This window comes from Aspergillus karnatakaensis, assembly GCF_047715665.1.
Source record: "Aspergillus karnatakaensis strain CBS 102800 unplaced genomic scaffold BJY04scaffold_48, whole genome shotgun sequence".
NCBI classification, from domain to species: Eukaryota; Fungi; Ascomycota; class Eurotiomycetes; order Eurotiales; family Aspergillaceae; genus Aspergillus; species Aspergillus karnatakaensis.
This window is the reverse complement of record NW_027395760.1, coordinates 119,954-143,025: the sequence shown is the minus strand read 5'-3', so window position 1 is coordinate 143,025 and position 23,072 is coordinate 119,954. Positions and strand designations below refer to the sequence as shown.

The window sequence follows — 23,072 nt, the reverse complement described above, 5'->3', positions numbered from 1 at the left end:
CGTTCGGGCCGCCCCTGGCTTGTTCCTGTCGAGCCTCGCCTCGAGAGTGTCATCCTCGACGTGCGCTAGTGCGGCGATATCTCAGAGAAAAGATTGGAGCCTAACTCAAGGAATGACGCAATTAATAAGACGAGTCGCTTCAGAAGATGTCGATCGTAGGTAGTTAGGGGTTGACAAAGAGAGCGAGAGAGGGGTCAAATTGAAGAAGAAAAGAAAGGGGACTTTGCGCACAACCACGTGACTTTACACAACCATCGGGCCGCAACACTAGCAAGTGCATCTAACTATGTATCAAAGCCATCAGAATCATTGATATCTTGACGGGTATCATTACTCTACGACTCTGACCACCAGCTCGGCTGCTTCTCCACCTGTTTGTCAGCCCGCCACCAACGGGCCGCTGCGAACCCGTCGATATATATTTGTGGGCCATAATCGCTAGTCACAGTTAGTCTTACATAGTCCATGCAGAACAAATGCCATTTCAATTGATTTACTTGTCGAGAATCAATCTGTGGAGTTCTAGGTATCTTCTACTGCATGTGGACAAGTATATTTAAACACGGTTCAGCGAAGCTCGAAAAAAATCAATCATAGACTAAACTATTGTATCTTGTATCGAATGAGCTTTCTACTCTAATCTCATTTCGTTAGTTGTTACATTATGGGTGGCCTAGTCGACCTAGAAAAGGCAAAATGGTATAAATGATCAAGCTTTCTCAATTTCATATGGAATATCAACCTAAATCCGAGAAGGTACTCGGTCATGCGGACTATACGAGAACAGAAATTTAGCGATCATTTGGAATAACATAGACTGCATGACCATCGTACCCAGTAATGTACGCGTGGACCGTACATACTAAGTCTTGCATTCTATAAGGTTCAGAAATAGATCTACTTAGATGAGATCAGCACAATAATAGGCCTCAGGCTCACTATGGAGCCGCATGACGTTCGAGAGATGAAAAACCATTACATCGGGGCCACCCTCCAATCGTTGAACACCATCTTCAACCTTTCAGGAACCTGATCCGGCCAGTTCCGTCTAATCACGTCCATCACAGCATCAAACTCAATCTTATACGCCTTGCCGGTCAAATGCAACCCTTCCCGAAATACTGGTTAGCCAAACTCCCCATAACAATCACCGGATCCAGAGCGCAGATCAAGAGTACGTACCATCTGTAAATAGTCCATCAAAAGCCTCATTATTCGGAACGTCTCTCGACCCCACCAGCGGCTGACCATCCTCCCAACCGACAGATCTCATGAACGCACTCCAAAGATCGATAACTGGCACCCGGAGTTCTTTTCCAAGCTCAATCACAGCCTCCGCATACTCCCTCGTCCGTGCAGCTGTGCGACTCGGATGAGACGCACCTTCTGACGCGTCAAAGGCCTCAAGCTGGTATTGGTTCACAGGAGGTGGGGTAAGAAGGAGGATCCGCTGGTTTTGTGCTTTGACGACAGGGTGTTGGATGATTTGCCGGAGGTTGCCCTTGTAGGTTTCTAGTGGAACATGCTGGTACATTCCAGGCATGACGGCGTCGTTGCAGCCGAGACAGACTGCCTGGTTTTTGTCAATTGGGCTGTCGTAGACTTCACATCACTGAAGGGTCCAACGTACAAAAAAGCGGACGGTGACTGTTTCAGGCCCAGGGAACAACTTGGGTAGGACCTTCAAAGCCATTGCGGAAGTGTAGCCACTATCGATGTGATTAGTTAGCTTTCTGCGAAACGATATGGGCTTTGGGTACATACGAGAAGCCGCGATTAATCACGTCCAATTTCCGACTGTACGCTATTTACGGTTGAGCAGGTTGAGCAGGCTAGCACTTCTGTAGCTTACCATCTTGGAGCGCTGGATGGTACCCGAATCCGTCACTTTGGGCGGAGGACATTTGTGTGAGAGAGTCTCCAAACAGGATAAATTGATCATAGACATGGTTTAAGGGCGCCATGGTGCTTTGAAAATAGATTGTGAGGGCAGATTGAGGTAATATTCTTCAAGGCTGTAGCATTCCGGAGCTTACGCTTCTGAATGACCAGGCAAAGCCTTGACCCCGCCTACTGAAAACTTCCATCCTTAGGATGCGGGCCTCGAAGAGATAAAAGAGCAGATAAAAGCACTGTATGATGCAGTTGAGCACCATGAATAACTGAAAATATGGCGTAACCAATGAATTAGAGGAGTTGTTCAACATCATTCCCTTGGAGTGCCCGTCCGGCAAGATTTGCCAGTCTCGGCCGATCGTCGCATGTTTACGGGACTAAACCCTTTTCACTTTAGCTCCGCGCCAAGCCCAGGACTCAGCATCTTTCGAGTAAAATCGCCCGCACTCAAGGTTCTTTCAACAAATCACCCCCGAGAGGTCGTCGGTGACCGGAATCTCTCCACAGGACACATCTGTCATCGAATAGGAGGACCGACAATGAAGATAAGACTACGGTCACAGGGTTCTCCGCTTTCTCCGCAAAGGGTGGCTTGATGCGGGGTAGGGTCTTACTCCTGACTGGGGAAGAGTTACTCCATTGTCGCCCTTACCCGGCCTCTGCTTCTCAAATCAGCGCACCCCAGCAGCACGCACAAACTGACATGAACGTATGATTCTGGTACCACCGTTACGCGGCACGTTGAGGATGTCACTTTCGGCGCTGACTGCTACCCCGTCGGGAAAGACCTCAACAAGAGCTACATGCACCAATTGCAGATATGTGACCCCCTAACCATCGATACCGCTCCTACTGACATCTTGATACAGAGCGTCACTTGAAGTGTAAGAGAATCTAGTCCCTACGATTGTAGTGAGCTAAAGCTAAAACCACTAGGTGACAACGAGAGTGAGGCCTGTCGCACTTGCCAGAAGACTGGAGAAGCCTGTGAACGGACGATCACCAAGATCCGGTTTCGCCATGGATCTAGCGCCAGATACGACTCCTTATTTGACAAAGATCAAGTATGGATACGCACAAGGAGATTAAGTATGTCGCCACCAAAGGTTACTGGCTATCGGTCACTGACTCGGCAGGTAACTTTGACATCATCAATGAGTCGTGTGCGGTTATTGCGAACTACCACCGAGACTTAGATTCCGACGGAGAGGCTGAATACGACCCCCAGACGGCAGATGAAAGAAGAAGCCCAAGTACAACAGCCAATGAGCTAAACGACTCAGTCACGGGAGACGATAGTCGGCATCACTCCTCCGTCTCATCGGGGATTGATGGAATTGCTGGCGCATCGCATTCATCGACAACCCTACAACGCTCGCATTCCTTAACCCCGGCCAACTGCGAGACACCGCAGTACAGCGGCAGCTACGGTATCAGCGACGAAACTCCAAAGTCCTGTGCCAACCAATTAAGCACCTACCGTGTTGACGACTCTCCTTTCAGCTACGACTACACTACTATCCGCCTTGAAGCCACTCTCCTACGTTACTTTATTGAAGAACTTTCCTGTTGGTTCGACGTTTGTGACCCGGACAGGAACTTCGCGCGCGTTCTTCCCCACAGAGCACGCAACTGTTCTTCCCTTCTGCATGCCATTTTGACTGCATCAGCACGTCACCTGACTACATCTCTCAGGTTCAAGACTCCCGATGGGGGGTATCGCTGGAACGGACAGTTAATACCGGGTCTCACAGAGTCGACGGCGCTGCACTACCATAACCACTGCATTCGATCTCTACTGAATCTAAGCGGAGACGCATCACAAATACAAAACGTAGATCTGCTTGCTGCGGCAATTGTTCTGAGATTCTACGAGGAAATCGACTCACCATTGGAGAACAACACAAATAAAGGTGTGCTCCTCCGCGTGCTGAACATCTTCGTCAACGCCCAACTGCCTTCGGAGGAGGCCTTCCCGCGTAGCATTCTAGAAACATACCACTGTCACCAAGAGCAGCGTCAGCGGCTGTATCATCATGAGTATCTGCACTCGTCACCCAGCGGCCAACATGGTCAGCCAGCATTTACACAGAACTCTACGGAGACAAGCACTCTCCTTCGTGCCTGCCTCTCTATCGCATTTCGGCAGGAATTATACAAATCATTCATGACACAACGGCCCTTTACACTCCCCTTATCCCGATGGTCATCCCTTCGCACCTTTGCAGCAGCGGGTGAAGGCACATGGGCCGATCGACTTGTCCTCTTCTGCGCAGATGTGCTGGAATACTGCTACGGCAGCTCAGAAACCAATTGCCTCCCATCCATGGATATCCACCGCTGGGAAGAACTCAGCAGGTACGCGGATGATCTACAGTCGCACCTCCCACCTTATTTCAGGCCAATATTTCAGCAAGATCCACCTTTGCACTGCGCCCTCAACTCAGATGGAACTGCAAGTGACGTCTTCCCGGAAATCTGGTACACTGATGGATACGTAACAACCTCCACCTCCCATCTTTTGCTCGCCCGTATGCTACTCACAGTCTTCGACCCATCAATCCCCAGATTGGGTCGTGGTCATATTGCAGGGTTGAGAAGAGTAGCGGAGACGATGCGAGAGACTGTGATCAGGCTGTGCGGAATAGCGTTGCATAACCGTCGATCGCCGAGTGTGTTTGTGGACGCAACCATCGCAATTGAGGCTTGTGGAGAATATATCACAGATCCAAATGAAAGGACAGCTGTGCTAGGCGTTTTGAGGATTACAGAGGTTGAGTATGCGTGGCCGACAGGGGGGATCGCCGAGCGCTTAAGGTCTGCCTGGGACGAATAACTCCTTTCACAATTGTCTAAAGAACGCAAGTATGTAGGAATTTTGGAACTAACTTACGCGACGCGAATCCATCAGCCTAATTCTCTCGCCTCCAAACCTTTAATGGTAACACCCCCGGGAGCAAATTCGTCACCTCGACTCTCTCCTGTTCCCAGTTGGGACTAGGAAGCGCAAAATCATATCTATGTACAAGCGTGGCCACCATAACCGTTTGCTCCATATAGCTCAGGTTCCGTCCAATACAAGCCCTCGACCCTGCGCTGAACGGCACAAAGACAGCCTGGATATTCTTTCGTTTCTCGCCTAACCACCGCTCTGGGATATAGCGCTCTGCATCGGGAAAAGCCTCTTCATCTCTATGCGCGACGTACGAAGACATACTCACCGTCGTGTGGCCGGGGATGAACTCACCAGAGATATAGGCTCCCTCAGCAGGAGTTCGACGGGGAAGATTATAACTGAACGGTGGCGTGATGCGGAGACTCTCGTCCAGACAGGCTTTTAGGTACGGTAGGCCTTTGACTTTCTTATGCGGCGTAATGATATCGCCCTCATCAAGAACGCCATCAATTTCCTCTCTAAGCCTCGCGAAACACTTAGGGTTCTTCAACAACCAGAAGATCACGTTATTCAGCGCTATCGCTGTCGTGGCTGATCCAGCGTCAAGAATCACGGCACTTTCCGCAGCAATCTCGCCCCACTCCAGACCGTACGCGTCACCGTTCTTGCTGTGCAGGAGATATTGGAATATATCATCGAGCTTGTCGCCAGATTGGTATCGATCAAGACGCTTTCTGGCGTGGTGGTTGACGATGTCGCTCCACCCCTCATTTAGTCCCCAGAGCTTGCGGTAGGAAGGCAGAAGGCGAGTTGTGTACTTGCTGTTGATGTGGTACCATTTGTCTGCGAAAGCAAGGCGAGTGTGGGCAATCTTTGAGGCGTGAAGACACTCGATATACGGCGCTTGGTATGTCTTTCCATTGGGCTTAGAGGCAGTCACCAGATCGTTTCCAGCCCGAAGCAGACCCAGGTCCTCAGATAAGGCTATCTCGCCAATCGCATCGATCGTGAAAAAGTTCGACCAAGCCCTGAAGTCGAAAGTTAAGTCCTCGGGACTTGGAATTGACCCCTCTTTCAATGACGTCGTGCAGTGCCTATCACACGCATCAAGAAACTCCTTGACCTTTCTGTGCACTTTGAATTCCCATTCCTCGAGATTCTTCGCGGCAAAGGCGCTAGCCAACATTTTGCGCTTCCGAGTATGCTCTGCTTTATCGATGACATTCCCCAGATTGAAGTGGGTCGTCTTTTCGGTCTGGTAGAATGTGTCCTTGACACATCGTGTGCCGTGTCCGTATATATCGTTATATGCGTCTGGATGGCCGTACGAGAGGGAGTTGGGGCCAATGCGAATGACGGGGTGAAACTTGTGCAGTTCGGAGAGTTTCTTGGAGCGGATGCCCCCACGCCATGCCTCGACGCACCAGCCGAGGTTTGTGAGTGCGCATAGGGGGCTATATGCGGGGTATTTGCGCAGGCCTTTGCGGTCGAGGAAGTAGTCGACAACGGGTTTGACTAGAAGGTAAAACACTAGGAGCACTGCTCCTGTTGTAACAGCCAGGATGGTATACATGCTGTCTTTAAGGAAGTGGTGTTGATTTGGGCTCATGGTTACATGGAGTTGAAGGGGTTGATATATGGCAATCTATGGTATATGTCCGGCGCCCCCTTGCTATACTCATACCTGCCATATCCGGTGCACACACTTGGTGCGTCTGGATGATTAAACCTTGGAAGGAACCGAACAGCGGGGAGAAAGTTACAGTTCCTCAGGTCATGATCTGGACTGCCGGGGAAAATTGCTTCTTTGAACATACTCCCTACACAGACTGAGTTAGCGCCGTTGCCTCATGCCCTTTGCTGATCCTTCAGAAACCCCCCGTCCCTCCCTCGACACTATGGAGATTCGGTTATTGACATCCCATGGGGACGGAAATCACTCTCCGTGCGGTAACTTTGATCGCTGGGACACACAGAGTGTTGTGGTTACTGCATGCTGCTTCCCCGCATTATCGGCCTTACCCCAGACAGCTTATCGAATCGCCGATTCATGGTCCGGAGGGTGGATCCTCATGTCTAGCCACTATAAAGATGCTGGTTTGTAACCACTTTACCATCTTTCTTTCACTGTTCATATACGACTCATTCTTGATATCCATTCTTTTATCTATCATGACGGTCCTCGAGAACGACGAGAAGCCTGACGGCGTTCATATCGAGTACGACCATGGGACCGAGGTGCTTGATGACAGCGTAGAAGACATAGCCACTAGCTGGTTTGTCTGGCTCGTTGCCTTTACTGCTTCCATCGCCGGTGGTCTCTTCGGATACGACACGGGGATTATTTCAGCCGTGCTCGTTTACCTTGGGAATGACCTTGATGGCCATCCTGCGTCGGATGGCGAGAAACAATTGATTACGAGTCTCTGCTCCGGTGGTTCGTTTATCGGAGCGATTATTGCTGGACTTACTGCGGATAAGGTATGTTCTACGTCATCATCAGATCTGTGGCATGCTAATCAAACCAGTACGGCAGGAAACCCGCTATCTATGTCGGCTGCTTCCTATTCACCGTCGGGGCCATTCTTCAAGGTGCAGCATACAGCATCGCTCAGATGTCTGTTGGCCGGCTAGTCGTTGGCTTTGGGGTCGGCTCGGCCTCCATGGTCGTTCCGCTTTACATCGCGGAGATTGCACCCACTAAGGTCAGAGGACGTTTGATTGGTCTTAATAACATGTCTATCACCGGTGGACAGGTCATATCTTACGGCATTGGCGCAGCCTTTGCACACGTCTCATCTGGTTGGAGGTATATGGTTGGCCTTGGTGCTCTTCCATCTATCATTCTCGCATGCCTTCTCCCCTTCTGCCCCGAGTCACCCCGTCAACTGGTCTACCACGGAAAGCTCCAAGAAGCCGAGTCCGTCATTCGCAAGATCTATAAAGGCGCCACCAACGAACAGATCCATTCGAAAGTCCGCCTCATTGTCGCCGCATGCGATGAATCCAAAGAACTTAACAAGGACTCCACCCGATGGGCCAAGATCAAGATGCTACACACGAAGCCTGCATATCTTCGCACTCTCATCTGCGCCTGTGGCTTCATAGTCATTGCGCAAATGTCCGGATTCAACACGTTAATGTACTACAGCGCCACACTTTTCGAACTAGTAGGTTTCTCCGACCCCGTCGCCGTCGGCCTCGTTGTCTCCGGCACAAACTTCATAATGACCTGGGTCAACATGATGGCCGTCGACCCCATTGGCCGCAGACGCATCGTCCTCCTAACCTCCTGGGGCATGTGCGCGGGTCTCGTGGCAGTGGCAATCGCATTCAGTTTCATTCCCGTCAACGCATCCACCCTCGAACTCGAAACCAACAGCGTCAGCCCCGCCGCAATCGTGGTCCTAGTGTTTATAATCTGGTTCGTCTTCTTCTACGGAGTCTCGATGGGCAACACCGCGTGGATGAACACGGACCTATTCCCGATGGAGGTCCGCGCGATCGGCACAATGTGGCTTTCCTGTTCTTGCTGGGGGGCGAATATCATTGTCTCCAGCACGTTCCTGAGTATGATGAAGGGGATTACACCGAGTGGCGCTTTTGGGTTCTATGCGGGTATTTGTGGGGTAGGGTATGTGTTGATTTATTTCTTTTATCCGGAGGTTTCGGGGCTCACATTGGAGGAGATTAAGGAGGTCTTCCAGCATGGGTTTGGGGTTTCTTATGCGCGGCAGCTCAGGAAAGAGAGAAGGGCGATGAGGAAGGCGGGGGAGGCTGAGAGAGGTGTGGTTGAGGGGAAGTGAGGAGGGCGATAGAGTAAGGAGCTATCAGACCTCGGGTGCCTAGCTACTCTCAACCCTTTGCTTCGCATGGATCAGTGCACGACGGGCTCTCTGCAGATGTAGTCTTGATCATATAGTCAGCACAAGCATCCCTTGAAGTCTAGCTGCGTCACACATGTGCCTTTCTGCTAAATCATTTCACTAAAACTATCGTACAATACTGTCAACTGTAAAACCGCATATCATGACTCGATGCCCCGAATAATAGAAAAAATAAAATAAAATAAAACTACTGCCTCTGGAGATTGCGGTGTATCTATTGGATATCACAAGCCGAGGTTCCCGAACAGCGTCATAGCAGAAGCCGAAACAGCACAAACGCCTGAGCTACCTAGGGACAGTAGCTATGTGGGAACTAGATAGCACGGCTAGGGATGACTACCTTAAAATCTTGCAAAATACCGAGAGACAACCTTATGCTTATACACAAGAAATCAATAATATATTAACCTCGTTCTATAAGAACAGTCACAACCGATGCTCATATCCACCCCCTATGTCGTAAATACATATCCATATCCATCATAGCCATATGTGAAAGAAAAAATTTTATGTACAAAGCCAGCCATTAGAGCTCTACAGCCCTTTGCAGTTACAGAAGAGCAGCAGCACCACCGAGGGCAAGCGCAACAACACCAGAGAGCTGCACCTTGTTCACGCCCGCGGCACCAGTGAAGTCAGGGTCCTCTTCCTCGGTAGGAGTCTCAGTCTCGCTGGCACCCTCCTCGTCGGAGTCAGATTCAGTGGGAGTAGGCGTATCAGTCTCAGCAGGACCATCGCAGTGCCAGTGGTCGCCGTGAGGTTCACACCCGGTAGACTCGGTAGGGCTAGGGGGGAGAGTCTCGGAGGTGGATCCAGATTCGGACTCGGTGGTTGTGGCGGCGTCGGACTCTGTGGCTGGGCCGTCGCAGTGCCAGTGGTCGCCGTGGGGTTCGCAGCCGGTGGACTCGGTGGGAGATGGAGGGAGAGTCTCGGAGGTGCTGTCGTCTTCGGCTTCCTCGGTTGTGGTGGCTGGGGCGTCGCAGTGCCAGTGGTCGCCGTGGGGTTCGCAGCCAATGGACTCGGTTGGGCTGGGAGGGAGGGTTTCAGAGGTTATGGCCGCTTCCTCGGTGGAGGTGGCGGGAGTATCGCAGTGCCTGGAGTGGGTTAGGGCTGGGGGTGAGATGGGGGGTTGTTGGAGGGGAAACGTACCAGTGGTCACCGTGAGGCTCGCAGCCGATGGACTCGGTGGGGGATGGGCCGGGGTCTTCCTGGGCGACAGCACAGGCTGTGAGGGCAACGAAGGCGAGGAGGGAGAACTTCATTTTGATGTGTTTGTGTGGTGTTGCGGGAGTGTAGGTAGGGGTGGATGGGATGAGTAGACGTTGGACGGGAAGAGGAAAGCTACCACGAGGGGAACAGGAATTTATAACCTCTCTTTGAGCAGCAGAGACTTCATCCCACGCTATGAAAGCACAACCTGCTTTTGGTTCTGGGCGGAGGCTCTTGGCGGCTCGCAGGGTCCTCACGTTGATATGAAGCCATGTCTCACTCTCCAACCCGGCCATCTTCCGTGGGATGATGGATCACCTATGCAATCTCTTGTCTGAATCCACCCAGTTGCTCTATCGTGCTCTATCGTCCTATAACATGGTGTTCTGGGGGTCATCGAGGTCCCCATCACCAACTGCCAAGGCCAGGGCCTGGAGACGCCAAGGATGCTTGAGAACCTTGGGGACTGCCCAGGCATCCCAGCTCCACATCGCAAGGGACTTGGGCCCTGAGGGTCTTGATCAACAGCAAATCACTTCCTCCATAAAGCGCTGCACCCGCAGGCTGCTGGTTAGCCATGTGTGCTTGCTGCAACCCTGCTCCATTCTGCCGTCCTAGCGCTGATATCGCGAAGAGGGCTGCATGCCGTCCGCCAATCGCTTAATGTGTTTTGATGACGGGCGGCCAGAGCCGACGGTGATGGCCAGACATGGGAGGGAATGTCGTGAAGCAGACATCGGTGGCACCGACAGACCCCGAGTCATGACCATCAAGCTTCCCCCCACGCTGGGAAAATGTCCGAGACTGCCGGCCCATACCTAAGGTCTGATCCTTCAAAAGCAATTTCACTGCGAGCATCTGTATGATAGGCCAGCTGTCGGAGCAAGAGCTGATATCATTCCTGAAAGGCGTATCTTGTGTCTGCAAGGTACCATCGGGCTTCCGGTCGTGGCGTGGGAACCGCGGCCCCTTCCCAAGTTATCCCAGGCCCGACTAAACTCTTGCCATTTCGGTTCAAGCTATCTCTTTCAACGTCAAGGAGGGTACCTGGTCATTTCTCTTCGACTGATAGACGGCAGGCAGGAATTCAAGGTTCCATCTCATATGTGACATGGGCGCCGATGCCGCCGAACACGGGCTGTTTGAGGTGCGTTATCAGGCCCAAGGAAACTATTAGCCACGCGACATATGTTCCTGCTTCATTAACGATCTTATCAAGGTTTTTCTCTGCTTTACACAAGTACTAATCTCAAGTACTAACGTATTCCTTTTGCAGACACGATGAAAACCGATCCTAAACGATCATATGGCTTGCTGTTTCGAGCTGCTTCTTGACATCTTGCGGCCCTCGAGTTACATAGAGGTTACCTGACGACATGTATCTTTAATACTCTCAGCCATGTATGAGGAATGACGCTTGCACTTCATGTACGAACACGTCCGCCGACCTGGGCACAATGCCATACACCCAGGCCCACCAGACACTTAGCAATTATTACGAATCCTGTTTGTCGTGATGCTGGAGCTATATTGTCTGCGAAAGCTCGAGAAAATTGAGGGCTGTGCAAAAGCACGCAGGCACTACACAACGAACGACTGCGGGTATTCAAGTTTTCTGAGCAACCGAACCGGGCTTTCGAAGAAAGGAGTAGCATAATGGCATGCGATTTCCTTGTCAAAGCTAGAGCCAAGAAGCTTACACCCACAGGGCTAGCATAAATATGAGCGGTCCGTATATGATACCTCCTATTCAAGACGCGCAAGGCTGTATCTTCGACAGCATGGGATAACTGTGCGAAAGTACGTTGGTGCATGGGGGGAGCACACTTATTGGTCCACGTGTTGACCCTGCTGCGCCACCAGCCTTTAGCAAGTGAGGCAGAACCTGACTGTACACTTGATTTGTGGGGAGAGGGTCTTTACAGCTTGGTACATGCCTGACCCTGGTCATTCTGGACTTCACAGCCTCGATGTTCAGACACCGCTTTCCAACGACCCCCGGCCCGTTTGAGCGAGCGAAGTGATTCAAGAACAACCTCATTTCTGCTGTGAGATTAATAGGGTATTGGCTCTCTCTGTACCAACATGGCTTCAATACAGCGTATCTCAACCAGCGCTGTGCAGCTCAACCCCGAAATAAACTTCTCTTTGTTTCAAGGAAACTTCGACTTCTCACTGCAAAAGGTTGAGGTCCCGGCAGAGTTGCTGCCCCTTGGGGAGCGCCTCTCAAAGAAGCGCCGACAGCTAGCTGAAGAGGGCGCCCTTCACATTCTTGCCCGCCGGCTAGGGTTCCTTTTCGAGGAAATTCTCCCTAGTGTCCCTACTCTACTCAAAGCATACGGCACTCGTGCAAGTGAAATTATGCGCGAAATCGATACAGCTTCCAGTCCACCCCAGAAGGTTGCAGAAGGGATATTTGGTCTGCACCTTGGAGTTGACAGCACCAGTATCTGGGCTGGAGCTACAAGCGGGGGCCCTTCCCTCCTCATGCACCTACTGGCTTGTATGCTGGCTCGTATCTGGTCTGCTCAGGAGGCAACGGCTATATGGGCCGAGCTCATTGAGAGCCGACGTGAGGTGGTGAAAAACCAGCCGACTGTGAACGACCGAAGTAGCAGCTTGTTTGCCCGACAGGCAGCTATATACGACACGGAGTGGTCCACTTTGGAAAAGTGGGACGCGAGCGCCCGGGCATGGCTTCAGACGGCGGACGCCAGCACTAGCAAACGGCAGCAGAAGCAGGTGGAGCTCATTGTGAACAATCTTTCCGTCGCTATTCAGACGCAGGTGAGTCCGCAAGGACGGATGACGTCGACGGCGAAGGACAAGGTATACAAAAGTGTTCTCCACAATTTCTGCATTGCGCTATCAACCCTGGATAACCTTGTCTCGGGAAAGCCTCAGCGCATTTTGGATGGTGGAGTCCTCCTCGGTCTGACCTGTTGGCACCTATATCCAGATCTGGTGATTCTAGGCTCAAAGACCTTGCAAATCGATCAAAAGGATGCCTTGGTGGAGAAAGGTGGAGTGGCAACACTGTCTATCGCCTATCAGGATGATCCTCATGATACTCAAGACGGTGTATATTGGTCACTGTCTCTGGCAAATCTCCGCTACTACGGTACTGTCGAGTGCAAGCGCTCATCTCTGCACGATTCTAAGCTATCAATCTCGCACTTCCAAGCGCTCATTCTGGGCGCCTCCCTGCACTCGCTTGACAACCTCGAGGCAGCTGTGAAAGTCATTCGGACACTATGGGATTATAACTATGCCACGTATCAAAGTACTCTGCAGAACATTCCGGGGTCGGCGCAGAGCCAGTACCAGCCTCAGGCGCTCGGGGTTGATATTTCCAGCCTAGAGGAGCAGATACGAGTCTCAATCTTCAAGGAGCAGACAGGAGAATACACATTACGAGATCGGTTGAATTACTTACATCTTTTGTTTCCCCTCGTTGGTGCTCTTGAGGTCTTGCAATCCAACATTGAAGCAGACCGCAAGCGTGCATTGCAGTTGGTTAGATATGGATCCAGCTCTGCCAAAAGGTGGATCGGAAACGATGGGACCGTGTCGACACCATTTCTGGGTCCGACAGACGTCGCGGATGTTCTGCGAGCAGTCCACGACCCCACAGACAAAGTCCGGCTGCTGCGTGAAATCTCACAGTCCGTCAGCCTCGAGTCGCAAAACTGGATTATTCGTTTTCGCAAGGACGACAACACATGGGGTTATGCATCAATTTCACACAGCACAGTCGGAGGCGCGCGAAAAAGAACGCGGGCTGAGTTCGAGGCCGACAAAACCTGCCCGGACGCCGAAGGGCCACCAGATGATATAGAGTGGGTTTTCGTTGTGCCAACGCCAGCTCAGCAACCCTTCGTCTTGTCCATGGGGGTTGATGACATAAATGACAGCAAAGACTTCGAATATCTTGCATTCGCTGATCTGGTTGATGATGAGCGCACATATGCCACGGCGATAGTATGGAATTTCGTTGTTGGTATCCATCACGAAGCGGCGATATACACCAGAGACGCCAATTCAAAACAGCAAAACAATTTGATGACACAGAGAGTTCCTCTCCGTGTAATTTGCGACTTCGTGGGCCGTGGTTGTATGGACCTCGGGGATATGATGGAGTCGATGAAGGAATTTTTCAAGACCCAGAGACCCAAACATTACTATTCTCTCCAGGCGTTGGGCCGGATAATCGATCATCTGAAACGAGAGATGCCTCATACTACAATACCAATGAGCATTATCCATCAGTCTCCAGATTCATGGTCCTGGGCGAGAAGTTTGTTTGTTGACTTGGAGCACCACCAAACCGTCGCTGCCTCGCTCGCACTGTCCGGTATTTTAACCGAATCGCTCTACCCAAGCCCACTGTCTCGTGAGCAAGCTTTCGCTCTTATCCTACAGTTTGAGTCAGGGACACTGAGCGTGGATGTGGCAGAAATGGAATCGGTGATGGCAATATCGAGTGGAAATTCATTGTTCGTGGCGCAGCGAATTCTGACTGACCCCATCCCCCCAGAGGGGCTTTCCTCGTGTGCTGTAGCTCATGCCATTGGGAATGTTGGTAGACCGGGAATTGCCCTTCTCTTTGCACCTGACCAACCGGACGTCAGAGAGCACGATGTCGAAAAGTGGAATGTCGTCAACCACAATCCTTTTGATGGAAGCTCGGCAGGATCAACGTTTGAAGGCTCATCCCTTCACATGTCCTTTACCGGCTGGGAAGGCCCTCTCCGTGTTCGCGGACCCTCGGCATTTAGAGGGATGGAAGCATATAACCTCGAAACGCAAATATCAATGTACGACAAGGGCGAATGGGTGGCAGACCTGAACATCCTCAAGTCACTTGGCTCCTATCCGGGTTTGAGGGCGTGTGGCATGCATGACAAACAATGTGGCCATAATACTTCCATCAGTTCTTGTGGCATGGAGCTTGTTTCTGTTGATTGCTGGGAGGAGCTTCTTAGTCCGGCTGATAGACCGATGATCCTTAGGTCTGGGGGCTCATGGATGGCACGCCTCACGGCTTTAAGCATCGCATATCGACGAGGGTATAGATGCTTCCTCCTCCCTACGAATAAGACGTTCTGTTGGACTTGCGTTGTGGAGGAGGCAAGGTCTTGTGATATAGGTGAACATAGGGTGCTGTTTGTGTATTAGGGTATGCTTCGTGCCTGTATCGTGTGATATGTTTGGGCTCCCTACACCCCATGCCCCTGGAGTAATAGTTTGGTCAACTATGTCATGACACTCCCTCTTTCAACTTGTCATAGCATCTACATGAGCAGATCATTCATATTGACACGCGCCTGGACAGGTTATACGCAATAGTGACGGATTCAAAACTTTTCTGGATCCCACGCCCCCAGCTCCTGAACAAATTCACTCCTCCCCCTCTTCACAAACTGCCCATAGCCACTCTCGCCAACCACACCCCCATTGTCCCGATCCCAAACCACCTCCCCCCTCCCCCCTCAACAATGTATATCTCGGCCACTGCTTTAACCTTCTCCCCTCAAACGGCGTATAATCCACATTATGATGCAGCATCTCATTCCGCAACTCAAACTCATCCAGCCCCTCCTCCGGATACCAAATCACCAAATCCGCATCCGAAACCCCCGGAATCAATGCCCCCTTCTGGGGATAGAGCCCATACAACTTCGCCGGATTCGTACTGGTCACCTCCACAAACTTCGTCGGACTTAGCCTCCCCTCGCTAAACACCAACGGCAACCTCGTCTCAACCCCCGGACACCCATTAGGAATATACTTGAACCTCCCCAGCGGCGCATCGGCCTCAATAGCCGCCTTCTTCCCCGCAACCGCATTATCAAACTCAAACGGACAATGATCCGAGCTCAGAATTGTAAACGTCCCATTCTGCAACCCGCGCCAAATCCCCTCCAGATCATCCACCCCGTCCCTCGGCGGCGGCGAACACACACACTTCGCCCCCTCATACCCCGGTTTCGCTAGATCCTCCCGCGTAAGAAATAGATACTGCGGACACGTCTCCGCAAATATCGGCAACCCTTTCGTCTGTGCATCCCGAATCGTCCCCGCCGCAAGCGGACTAGACACATGCACGATGAGAATCGGCGTCTCAATAAGCTGCGACAGCGCAATCGCACGCCCCGTCGCCTCATTCTCGAGAATCTGCGGCCGACTCGTCGCGTGATATTTCGGCTCAAGCAGATTCCGCTTCTCGAGCTGGTCCGTCATCCACGAGAGCATATCCCCGTTTTCAGCGTGGATCATGGTCGTGATCCCGTCCTGCCGCGATTGCAGCAATACATCCAGGATCTGGTTATCGCGCAGCTGCAGCAGTTCGTACGTCATGTAGATCTTCACGCTGGATATCCCCCTCTCTCTTAGGATCTTGAATTCGGTTAAGACCGAGGGCGTGGGGACTGCGAGGAGCATGTGGAATGAGTAATCGCAGTATGCGACGCCTTCGGCCTTGGCGGCTGTTTCGTCGAGCGCTTTAAGTAGGGAGGGCGAGGATTTATCCTGGGGCGCGAAGGCGATGATTGTTGTTGTCCCGCCGGCTATGGCGGAGCGTGTGCCGGTCTTGTAGTCGTCGGCTGCTTGGCCTTTGCCGAAGAGTTGGGGTTCGGCGAGGTGTACGTGGGCGTCGATGCCGCCGGGGGTGACATAGCCGCCCTGGGCGTCGATTGTGCGGGTTGCGGGGGCTGAGGAGAGGGAGTTGGCCGGGGCGAGGAGGGAGATTTTGCCAGAGGTGATGCCGATGTCGTATTTTGCGATGTCGGAGGCGGTTACGACGGTGCCGTTGAGGATTACGGTGTCGAAGCTGAGAGGAAGGGGGCGGATGGTCATTGTGAGTGAGTTGGAGTTGGGATCAAGGTGCAGATGGGAAGTGAGGGGTGGGGTGGTGGACGTATAAATTGGAGTCGATATAGGGTCTTATCAGTGCTCGTATACGCTGCAAAGCTGAGTTGGCCGACGGGCGATAAGGTGCACAGAGATAAGAGGACGTAGTGAGCTGCAAGCGCTCTACTGGAGGATTAAGTGTTCTCAAAAGAATCTCATATGGTAGCTTTGACCCGTTGATGCTTAGGTATGCCATGCCCTAACTAACTATTATCCTGAAGACGTTAATCCACCGAGCGACCCCACTCCAACAGGCAGTGCTTATCGCTCACATACCCGGCTTCCTCGGTTACTTCGCCCTATTGCCATCTATGGGGATAGAGTTGTAGTCGAATGGAACAATGTACGGTGCACAGACCACATCCCTTACTCATACCTCCCTCTGCACCGCCAGGCTTCGGCTCTGCACATCCGTGACATAACCCTTCATCCTCCAAGCGGGAACTCCCTTCTCGTACATCTCATCCATCTCCGCCGTATTCCTCTTCGACGGCTCCGGGACATAGAACCACACGATCACTGAAGTAACGACTCCCAGAGCGCCGAAGAACCACCCGGTTTTGAAATTCCAATTTACGCCCTCCGTATCCACTATAGGAGAAAGAGATGTCAGATGGAGACCGATATACGATGAAGTGGATGCTGGAGGCGGAGAGCTTACGCATTTTCGGAACACTCGTATTGAAGGTCAACCCAAACACGACCGACAGTCCAGCAGCGAGACCTGCAGTCCGGGCGCGCAATTTCTGAGACGCGATTTCGCCGACAAAGGCCCAGCCGATTACACCGAGTGCGGAGTTGAATATGGACCAGACGCAGGCTGTGAAGATGCAGAAGTTTTGAAGCGCCGTGGTGGAGTCGAAGAGGCCGATGATTGCGACTACGAAGAGGGCGAGGGAACAGATGATGCACGAGAGGAAGACGATGAAGCGCCGGCCGAACTTGTCTGTGCCGAACATGAGGGCTAGAGATGATACAAGAGCGAGAATCACTAGAGGTATCAGCATCAACAAGTGGTACAAGGTTTCTTACACGGTCCTTACTGAGGATAGTAGTGATAAGAAAAGGGTCAGCAAAGCCTGCCTGCCGGAAGAACAAGGAGGAGTATGTCTTCAGGAAGGACAGTCCGGTAAGCTGCTGAGCACAGGCAGGGGCAGCAGCACCCAGTGTTCGCTTAGCATTAACCCCCTTGAGACACTCGACATACGACTTGAGCATCTGTTTCCAGCCGACTTCTTTATCCTCGCCAAGGTCTTGTCTTAGTCTCCGCTGGTCGAGGATATTGTTTTTAATGACCGCATATTCATTGTCGACGTCGTAACCGGGCACGTTACCATTAATTCGACAAAGGGTCTTCTTCCCCCGATCATCTAGATCCCGCTCGGCATAGTACTGCGCTGTTTCAGGAAGCCACATGAAGATCGGCAGCATCAGCCCAAGAAACGCCCACTGCGTCAGGATCGGGATCTTGAATTCCATCTCGTCCTGCTTCTCACAAACCAGAAGGACCAGTGGAGCAAGGAACTTTCCGATCGTGTTCCAGACACCGTAGGTAAGCACCATAGCACCACGGATATTGTTCGGCGACCATTCCGCGATGTATACAGGAAGCGTGGCTTGCAAGGCACCTACGCCAATACCAGCCATGATCTTGGCTGCAGTCCAGTCTTTCCAGTCCCGGACGGCAGTTTCGAGGCCGATGGACTAGATGATCAGTACAGGTAGCACCAAAGGGCCATGGTAAGAGCTTACAGCCGCGAGAATGACCCATAGAACATACATGGTCATTTTTCGTCCAATGGCATCTGATACGGGGCTGATACCGATCATAGCGACGAGCTGACCAAGACTCTGCATTGCGCCCCAGAGCGAGGTGTGGTTGGCGTTGAGGACATACTCACCTTCTCCATCCAGGTGGCCGATGTGGCGGATGAATCCTTTATTGGCAATGACATTTCCGTTTAGGGTGTATTGATAGCCATCAGCCGCGGCGGCGATGGAGACGAGATTACAGACGACGACAGCCTGGACCAGTCAGATACTGTGTTGCAAAGGGGGGTGGTCTCACCTTCCAGAAGACCTTGGTCGTCGCCCAGTACCCCAGGGTGTCGAAGGATGATTTGAGCAGGGTAGTCGGCTTTTGAGGCTCAGAGTCTTCGATGTTACTCGCTTGAGGCGCGGCCTCGATTTTATCGTTGTTAGGGCCGGACATCGTGTCGAGTACTGATGCCGGGGATGGATGTGGATGGAAAGCGGGTCTGCGAAGAAAAAGACAACCGAGTGGAGTGTTCTCTTATGTACCCTCATGAACCTGCCTCGCTATGGATTCAACCGAGTTGTCGGGGCAGTTCCTGACGAGATCTACCCCTTTTCCGGCCTATCGTTGCCTGTGATACAAGTACATTGAGGCAGATGGAAGCGACAGCGGATTTGTCTTCAAAGAAATAGCGGAGAAAGCGTCTTTAGCACCTTTTTCCGACAGGATCCCGCCATTTCTATGATATCTGTACGTTGTATGGAGCGATGAAAGATCAAAGGATCACATTTCCGCCCTATAGGGGGGCGCTAGCCTCCAACATCCACCCGGGGGAAGTTGGGGTAACGCGGGGTTCACCATCCGACATCCGAGTAGGTGATATGATCAAGATGCCCAAATTTGACAGCTCGGGGAATTGGGCCCGTGTGAGCACTCCTCCATCCATATTTACCAGCGTGGTGGTCACCTTGCTGCCTGAAGGCGGAAATCAAGCGTCCATCATGGCCGTCTCTATCGCGCATCTCAGCGTGGAACACCACCACGACGGTTTCGGAATCTTTACTCCAACTCCACGGCTCTCGTGGCGATTCAATCAGACAACTGTGAAGAGTTGGAGACAAACGTCATACGACGTTGAGATTTACCGCGGTGAACAGACCGAGGGTTACCATGTCGAGTCACCCAGCTCGGTTCTTGTTCCATGGCCCTCATCGCCTCTGGTTTCACGCGAGCAAGCAACTATCAAAGTCCGTGCACACGGTACCGATAACATCAGTACCGAGTGGATCAGCCTAGGGGTAGAGGTTGCTCTTCTTGATCGGTCAGATTGGTCGTCGTCTGCAAAGCTCATCAGTGGCCCGGCACAAGGACCAGCGCCCAAGAGGCCTTTCCTTTTACGGAAGAAGTTCCACTGTACCAGTGGCAATTCAGATACTGCCAGGCTGTATGCTACAGCACATGGGGTGTATGAAGTGGAAATTAATGGACACAAGGTTGGCGACCAGATCATGGCACCTGGCTGGCAGACATATCACCATCATTTGCACTATCAAGTGTACGATATCGCGCCGTATCTACAGGAAGGCAATAATGTTATCGGTGTTCATGTGGCGGAGGGATGGTATGCAACCAGGCTTGGTCGTCCGGGTGTCCCGAACCACTGGGGAGACAGATTGGCCTTTCTCGGACAGCTGGAGATCAACGGCGAAACTATCTGCGTGACGAACGCAACTTGGGAGCACCTTGATGGACCCCTTCTACTATCCGAGTTGTACAATGGAGAGGTATACGACACAAATCTATCCGACCCGTCGTGGTCCACCGCTCATTCGACTGCACCGGGAACAGGGCATGCACAAGAGGTTGGGTTTCCAACGGTCCACCTGATAGCCCCGGATCTACCACCCATTCAGCGCATAATGGAGATCAAGCCTAAAGAGGTATTCAAGACCCCGACTGGAAAAATGCTTCTTGATTTTGGACAGAACTTTGTCGGGTGGCTTCGAATAGAGAAGGATATAAAGGGAGAATCGGGTGACAATTTGGTGATCAGACATGCTGAGGTGCTGGAGCATGGTGAACTTGGGACTCGGCCCCTGCGTTCAGCTGCTGCCACATATACGGTGAAGCTTGGTGGTCCGACCAAGGGGTTGGAGACCAAATTCACGTTCTACGGATTCAGGTTGGTTTTCTGACTCTTCGGTTGAGCAAGGCTGACTTACTAGATACGCTGAAATCATCGGTTACGATAGCCTCTCCCTAAATGACTTTACGGGTATAGTAATTGCCTCTGATCTACGACGGACCGGCACATTCCAGTGCTCTCACAAACACATCAATCGTCTCCATGAGAATGCAGTGTGGTCTATGCGGGGCAATTTCATCTCTATCCCCACCGACTGTCCTCAACGCGATGAAAAGCTGGGGTGGACGGGCGATATCCAGGTCTTTGCTCCTACGGCCAACTTTCTCTTCGACACTTCCGCCTTTCTCGGCTCATGGCTGCGCGACCTGTATGCCGACCAGAAGGATGCCGACGGTGTTGTGCCTGTCATCATTCCCAACCCACCCAAACAGCCAGATGATCGCATGAAGCGACCAATGGCCATTTGGGCTGATTGCGCCGTTATAACTCCATTTGATCTGTACACAGCGTACGGAGACAAGGCACAGCTGGAAGCACAATGGGAAAGTATGTGTCTGTGGCTCGACAAAGGTCTCCCTCGCGACGAACGAGGGTTCTGGTCAAGTGTAACTCCGCAGTACGGCGACTGGCTAGATCCCAGATCCGCACCAAACATGCCCGGAAACTCTCCAACAGACAGCTTTCTCGTGGCGAACGCATATCTCATCCATACGACCAAGCTTGCTGCCCAGGTTGCTGCAATCCTAGGCAAAACTGACAAGGCCGAGCAGTACGCTCAAGACGCAACCCGACTAACTGAACTCTTCCAAAACGAATACGTGACCCCAAATGGCCGTCTAGCCTGCGACACACAGACAACCTACGCTCTCGCCCTCAAATTCAACCTCCTAGCACCGCAGCACATCGCTACAGCGCGCGACCGCCTCGCGTTCCTCGTCCGCTGGGACCGCTTCCAGATCAACACCGGCTTCGCGGGGACTCCCATTATACTGCAAACCCTCGCCGACAACGGCAGTCTTAATCTCGCGTACCGCATGCTCCAGGAAGCCGACTGCCCGAGCTGGCTGTACCCCGTCCGCATGGGCGCAACCACGATCTGGGAGCGGTGGAACTCGATGCTCGACGACGGCTCCATCAATACGGGCCAAATGACCTCGTTCAACCACTACGCGCTGGGCTCTGTCTGTGCATTCCTGCATAATGTGGTTGGTGGATTGGCGGCTGCTGAGCCGGGGTGGAGGAAAGCGATTGTTCGGCCTAGGCCGGGTGGGACGGTGAGGACTGCGAAGACGAGGTTTGAGTCGCCCTTGGGGGTGTATGAGGTTGACTGGGTGGTTGATTCTGAGAGGAGGATGAGGACCAGGGTTGTTGTTCCGCCGAATGGCGAGGCGAGGGTTGTGCTTGATGGCGTTGATGAGGTTGTTGGTAGTGGTGAGTATGTTTTTGAGACGGGGTGGGTGGAGGAGGGCGAGTGGCCGCCGAGTGCGATCCGGGGACCGCAGAAGAATGTCGTTGAGGGGTCTTTTGTGCCTTGATGGTATGATAGGGCTTGATTATAGTTATCCTCAATCAAACAGGCTTAAGAGCTCGTTCAAGCAATCCACAGTAGTACCGCAGTAATATACCCACCGTGACTGTCGCCCGCGTTATCTGCTTTAGACTCACCATAATGCACCCCAAACACCCACTCCCTCACCGAAGGTAAAATATCCCTCTCCAAACTATCCCCAGCAAACACCTCCTCCTCCAGACGCAGACCATACCTCTTCATAACCTCCCCAAGCAGCCCCACAACCTTCGACACTCCTACCTCGTTCGAAGTAACCACAATATCAACATATCCTTTCAGCCCTAGCTCCTCAATCGTTCACTCCTGTGCATCCCTCGGACCCTCCATGGCCACGAGAACCGTCTTCTCCACTTCTTTCAAGTACCGAAGAAGCTCACCTGCTCCCGGTCCAACCGTTAGCGCAACCCGAGGGCCTTCTTTGTAAACAGACAACAACCAGTTAACTTTATCATCGGCTGGTGTGATCCCTTGCCCACAGAGTAGGGCTTCGAATCGCTCTCTCCGGTACGAGGTTGAGGTTCGGCCGTCGGAGGAAGCGCTTGCGGTGGTTTGTTTGAGAATGCTCTGGTAGTCGCTCTTCAGGAATTCAGTGGGGATATTGTGTGTTTTGGAGATTCAGACAAATATGGCTGCTGCTGCTGCTGCTGCTGAGGCGGCGCGGAAGGAGTAGAGGGTGTCGTCTAGGTCCAAGGCGACCCATATTTTGTTTTGCAGTAGGGTATAAGTCTGAATGGACGTTGGGGGCATGGTCAGTGTTGAGATCATGGAATTGCTAAGTTCTGTTCCTATTAGAGCAAGGT

The 23,072-nt window shown here is 52.2% G+C and overlaps 10 protein-coding genes across 10 annotated transcripts; 4 read left to right on the top strand and 6 right to left on the bottom strand.

The window, feature by feature from the left end:
- Positions 1-702: 702 nt before the first annotated feature.
- Positions 703-2,217, bottom strand: BJY04DRAFT_196428 (SGNH/GDSL hydrolase family protein). The gene is made up of 4 exons (XM_073712354.1): positions 1,853-2,217; positions 1,765-1,804; positions 1,631-1,709; positions 703-1,573 (listed from the first exon to the last, which is right to left on the bottom strand). Exons 1-4 carry the CDS (start codon positions 1,962-1,964, stop codon positions 1,169-1,171), a joined length of 636 nt encoding a protein of 211 aa, XP_073568021.1. The 5' UTR covers positions 1,965-2,217; the 3' UTR covers positions 703-1,168.
- Positions 2,218-2,367: 150 nt separating this feature from the next.
- On the top strand, positions 2,368-4,770 carry BJY04DRAFT_114643 (Zn(II)2Cys6 transcription factor). The gene is made up of 4 exons (XM_073708221.1): positions 2,368-2,714; positions 2,764-2,780; positions 2,833-2,985; positions 3,033-4,770. The coding sequence occupies exons 1-4, from the start codon at positions 2,608-2,610 to the stop codon at positions 4,730-4,732; spliced, it is 1,977 nt and encodes a 658-aa protein (XP_073568020.1). The 5' UTR covers positions 2,368-2,607; the 3' UTR covers positions 4,733-4,770.
- Positions 4,771-4,808: 38 nt separating this feature from the next.
- BJY04DRAFT_209418 (cytochrome P450) lies at positions 4,809-6,365 on the bottom strand (the record flags this gene model as incomplete). Its single annotated transcript, XM_073714121.1, has 1 exon — positions 4,809-6,365. The coding sequence occupies one exon, from the start codon at positions 6,363-6,365 to the stop codon at positions 4,809-4,811; it is 1,557 nt and encodes a 518-aa protein (XP_073568019.1).
- A 599-nt stretch (positions 6,366-6,964) lies between these two features.
- Positions 6,965-8,598, top strand: BJY04DRAFT_209417 (myo-inositol transporter; the record flags this gene model as incomplete). Its single annotated transcript, XM_073714120.1, has 2 exons — positions 6,965-7,273; positions 7,321-8,598. The coding sequence occupies 2 exons, from the start codon at positions 6,965-6,967 to the stop codon at positions 8,596-8,598; spliced, it is 1,587 nt and encodes a 528-aa protein (XP_073568018.1).
- Positions 8,599-9,229: 631 nt separating this feature from the next.
- On the bottom strand, positions 9,230-9,941 carry BJY04DRAFT_221353 (uncharacterized protein; the record flags this gene model as incomplete). Its single annotated transcript, XM_073717097.1, has 2 exons — positions 9,230-9,773; positions 9,829-9,941. The coding sequence occupies 2 exons, from the start codon at positions 9,939-9,941 to the stop codon at positions 9,230-9,232; spliced, it is 657 nt and encodes a 218-aa protein (XP_073568017.1).
- A 2,032-nt stretch (positions 9,942-11,973) lies between these two features.
- BJY04DRAFT_229923 (uncharacterized protein) lies at positions 11,974-15,078 on the top strand (the record flags this gene model as incomplete). Its single annotated transcript, XM_073719165.1, has 3 exons — positions 11,974-12,235; positions 12,269-12,486; positions 12,523-15,078. The coding sequence occupies 3 exons, from the start codon at positions 11,974-11,976 to the stop codon at positions 15,064-15,066; spliced, it is 3,024 nt and encodes a 1,007-aa protein (XP_073568016.1). The 3' UTR covers positions 15,067-15,078.
- A 167-nt stretch (positions 15,079-15,245) lies between these two features.
- Positions 15,246-16,830, bottom strand: BJY04DRAFT_229921 (putative allantoinase; the record flags this gene model as incomplete). The annotated part of the gene is made up of 2 exons (XM_073719164.1): positions 15,413-16,830; positions 15,246-15,372 (listed from the first exon to the last, which is right to left on the bottom strand). The coding sequence occupies exons 1-2, from the start codon at positions 16,744-16,746 to the stop codon at positions 15,246-15,248; spliced, it is 1,461 nt and encodes a 486-aa protein (XP_073568015.1). The 5' UTR covers positions 16,747-16,830.
- Positions 16,831-17,170: 340 nt separating this feature from the next.
- Positions 17,171-19,012, bottom strand: BJY04DRAFT_221350 (MFS general substrate transporter; the record flags this gene model as incomplete). Its single annotated transcript, XM_073717096.1, has 5 exons — positions 17,171-17,391; positions 17,462-17,791; positions 17,844-18,504; positions 18,553-18,825; positions 18,869-19,012. 5 exons carry the CDS (start codon positions 19,010-19,012, stop codon positions 17,171-17,173), a joined length of 1,629 nt encoding a protein of 542 aa, XP_073568014.1.
- A 545-nt stretch (positions 19,013-19,557) lies between these two features.
- Positions 19,558-22,237, top strand: BJY04DRAFT_229920 (bacterial alpha-L-rhamnosidase-domain-containing protein; the record flags this gene model as incomplete). Its single annotated transcript, XM_073719163.1, has 2 exons — positions 19,558-20,738; positions 20,782-22,237. 2 exons carry the CDS (start codon positions 19,558-19,560, stop codon positions 22,235-22,237), a joined length of 2,637 nt encoding a protein of 878 aa, XP_073568013.1.
- A 332-nt stretch (positions 22,238-22,569) lies between these two features.
- On the bottom strand, positions 22,570-23,019 carry BJY04DRAFT_221348 (uncharacterized protein; the record flags this gene model as incomplete). The annotated part of the gene is made up of 2 exons (XM_073717095.1): positions 22,570-22,848; positions 22,894-23,019. 2 exons carry the CDS (start codon positions 23,017-23,019, stop codon positions 22,570-22,572), a joined length of 405 nt encoding a protein of 134 aa, XP_073568012.1.
- Between the last annotated feature and the right edge of the window lie 53 nt (positions 23,020-23,072).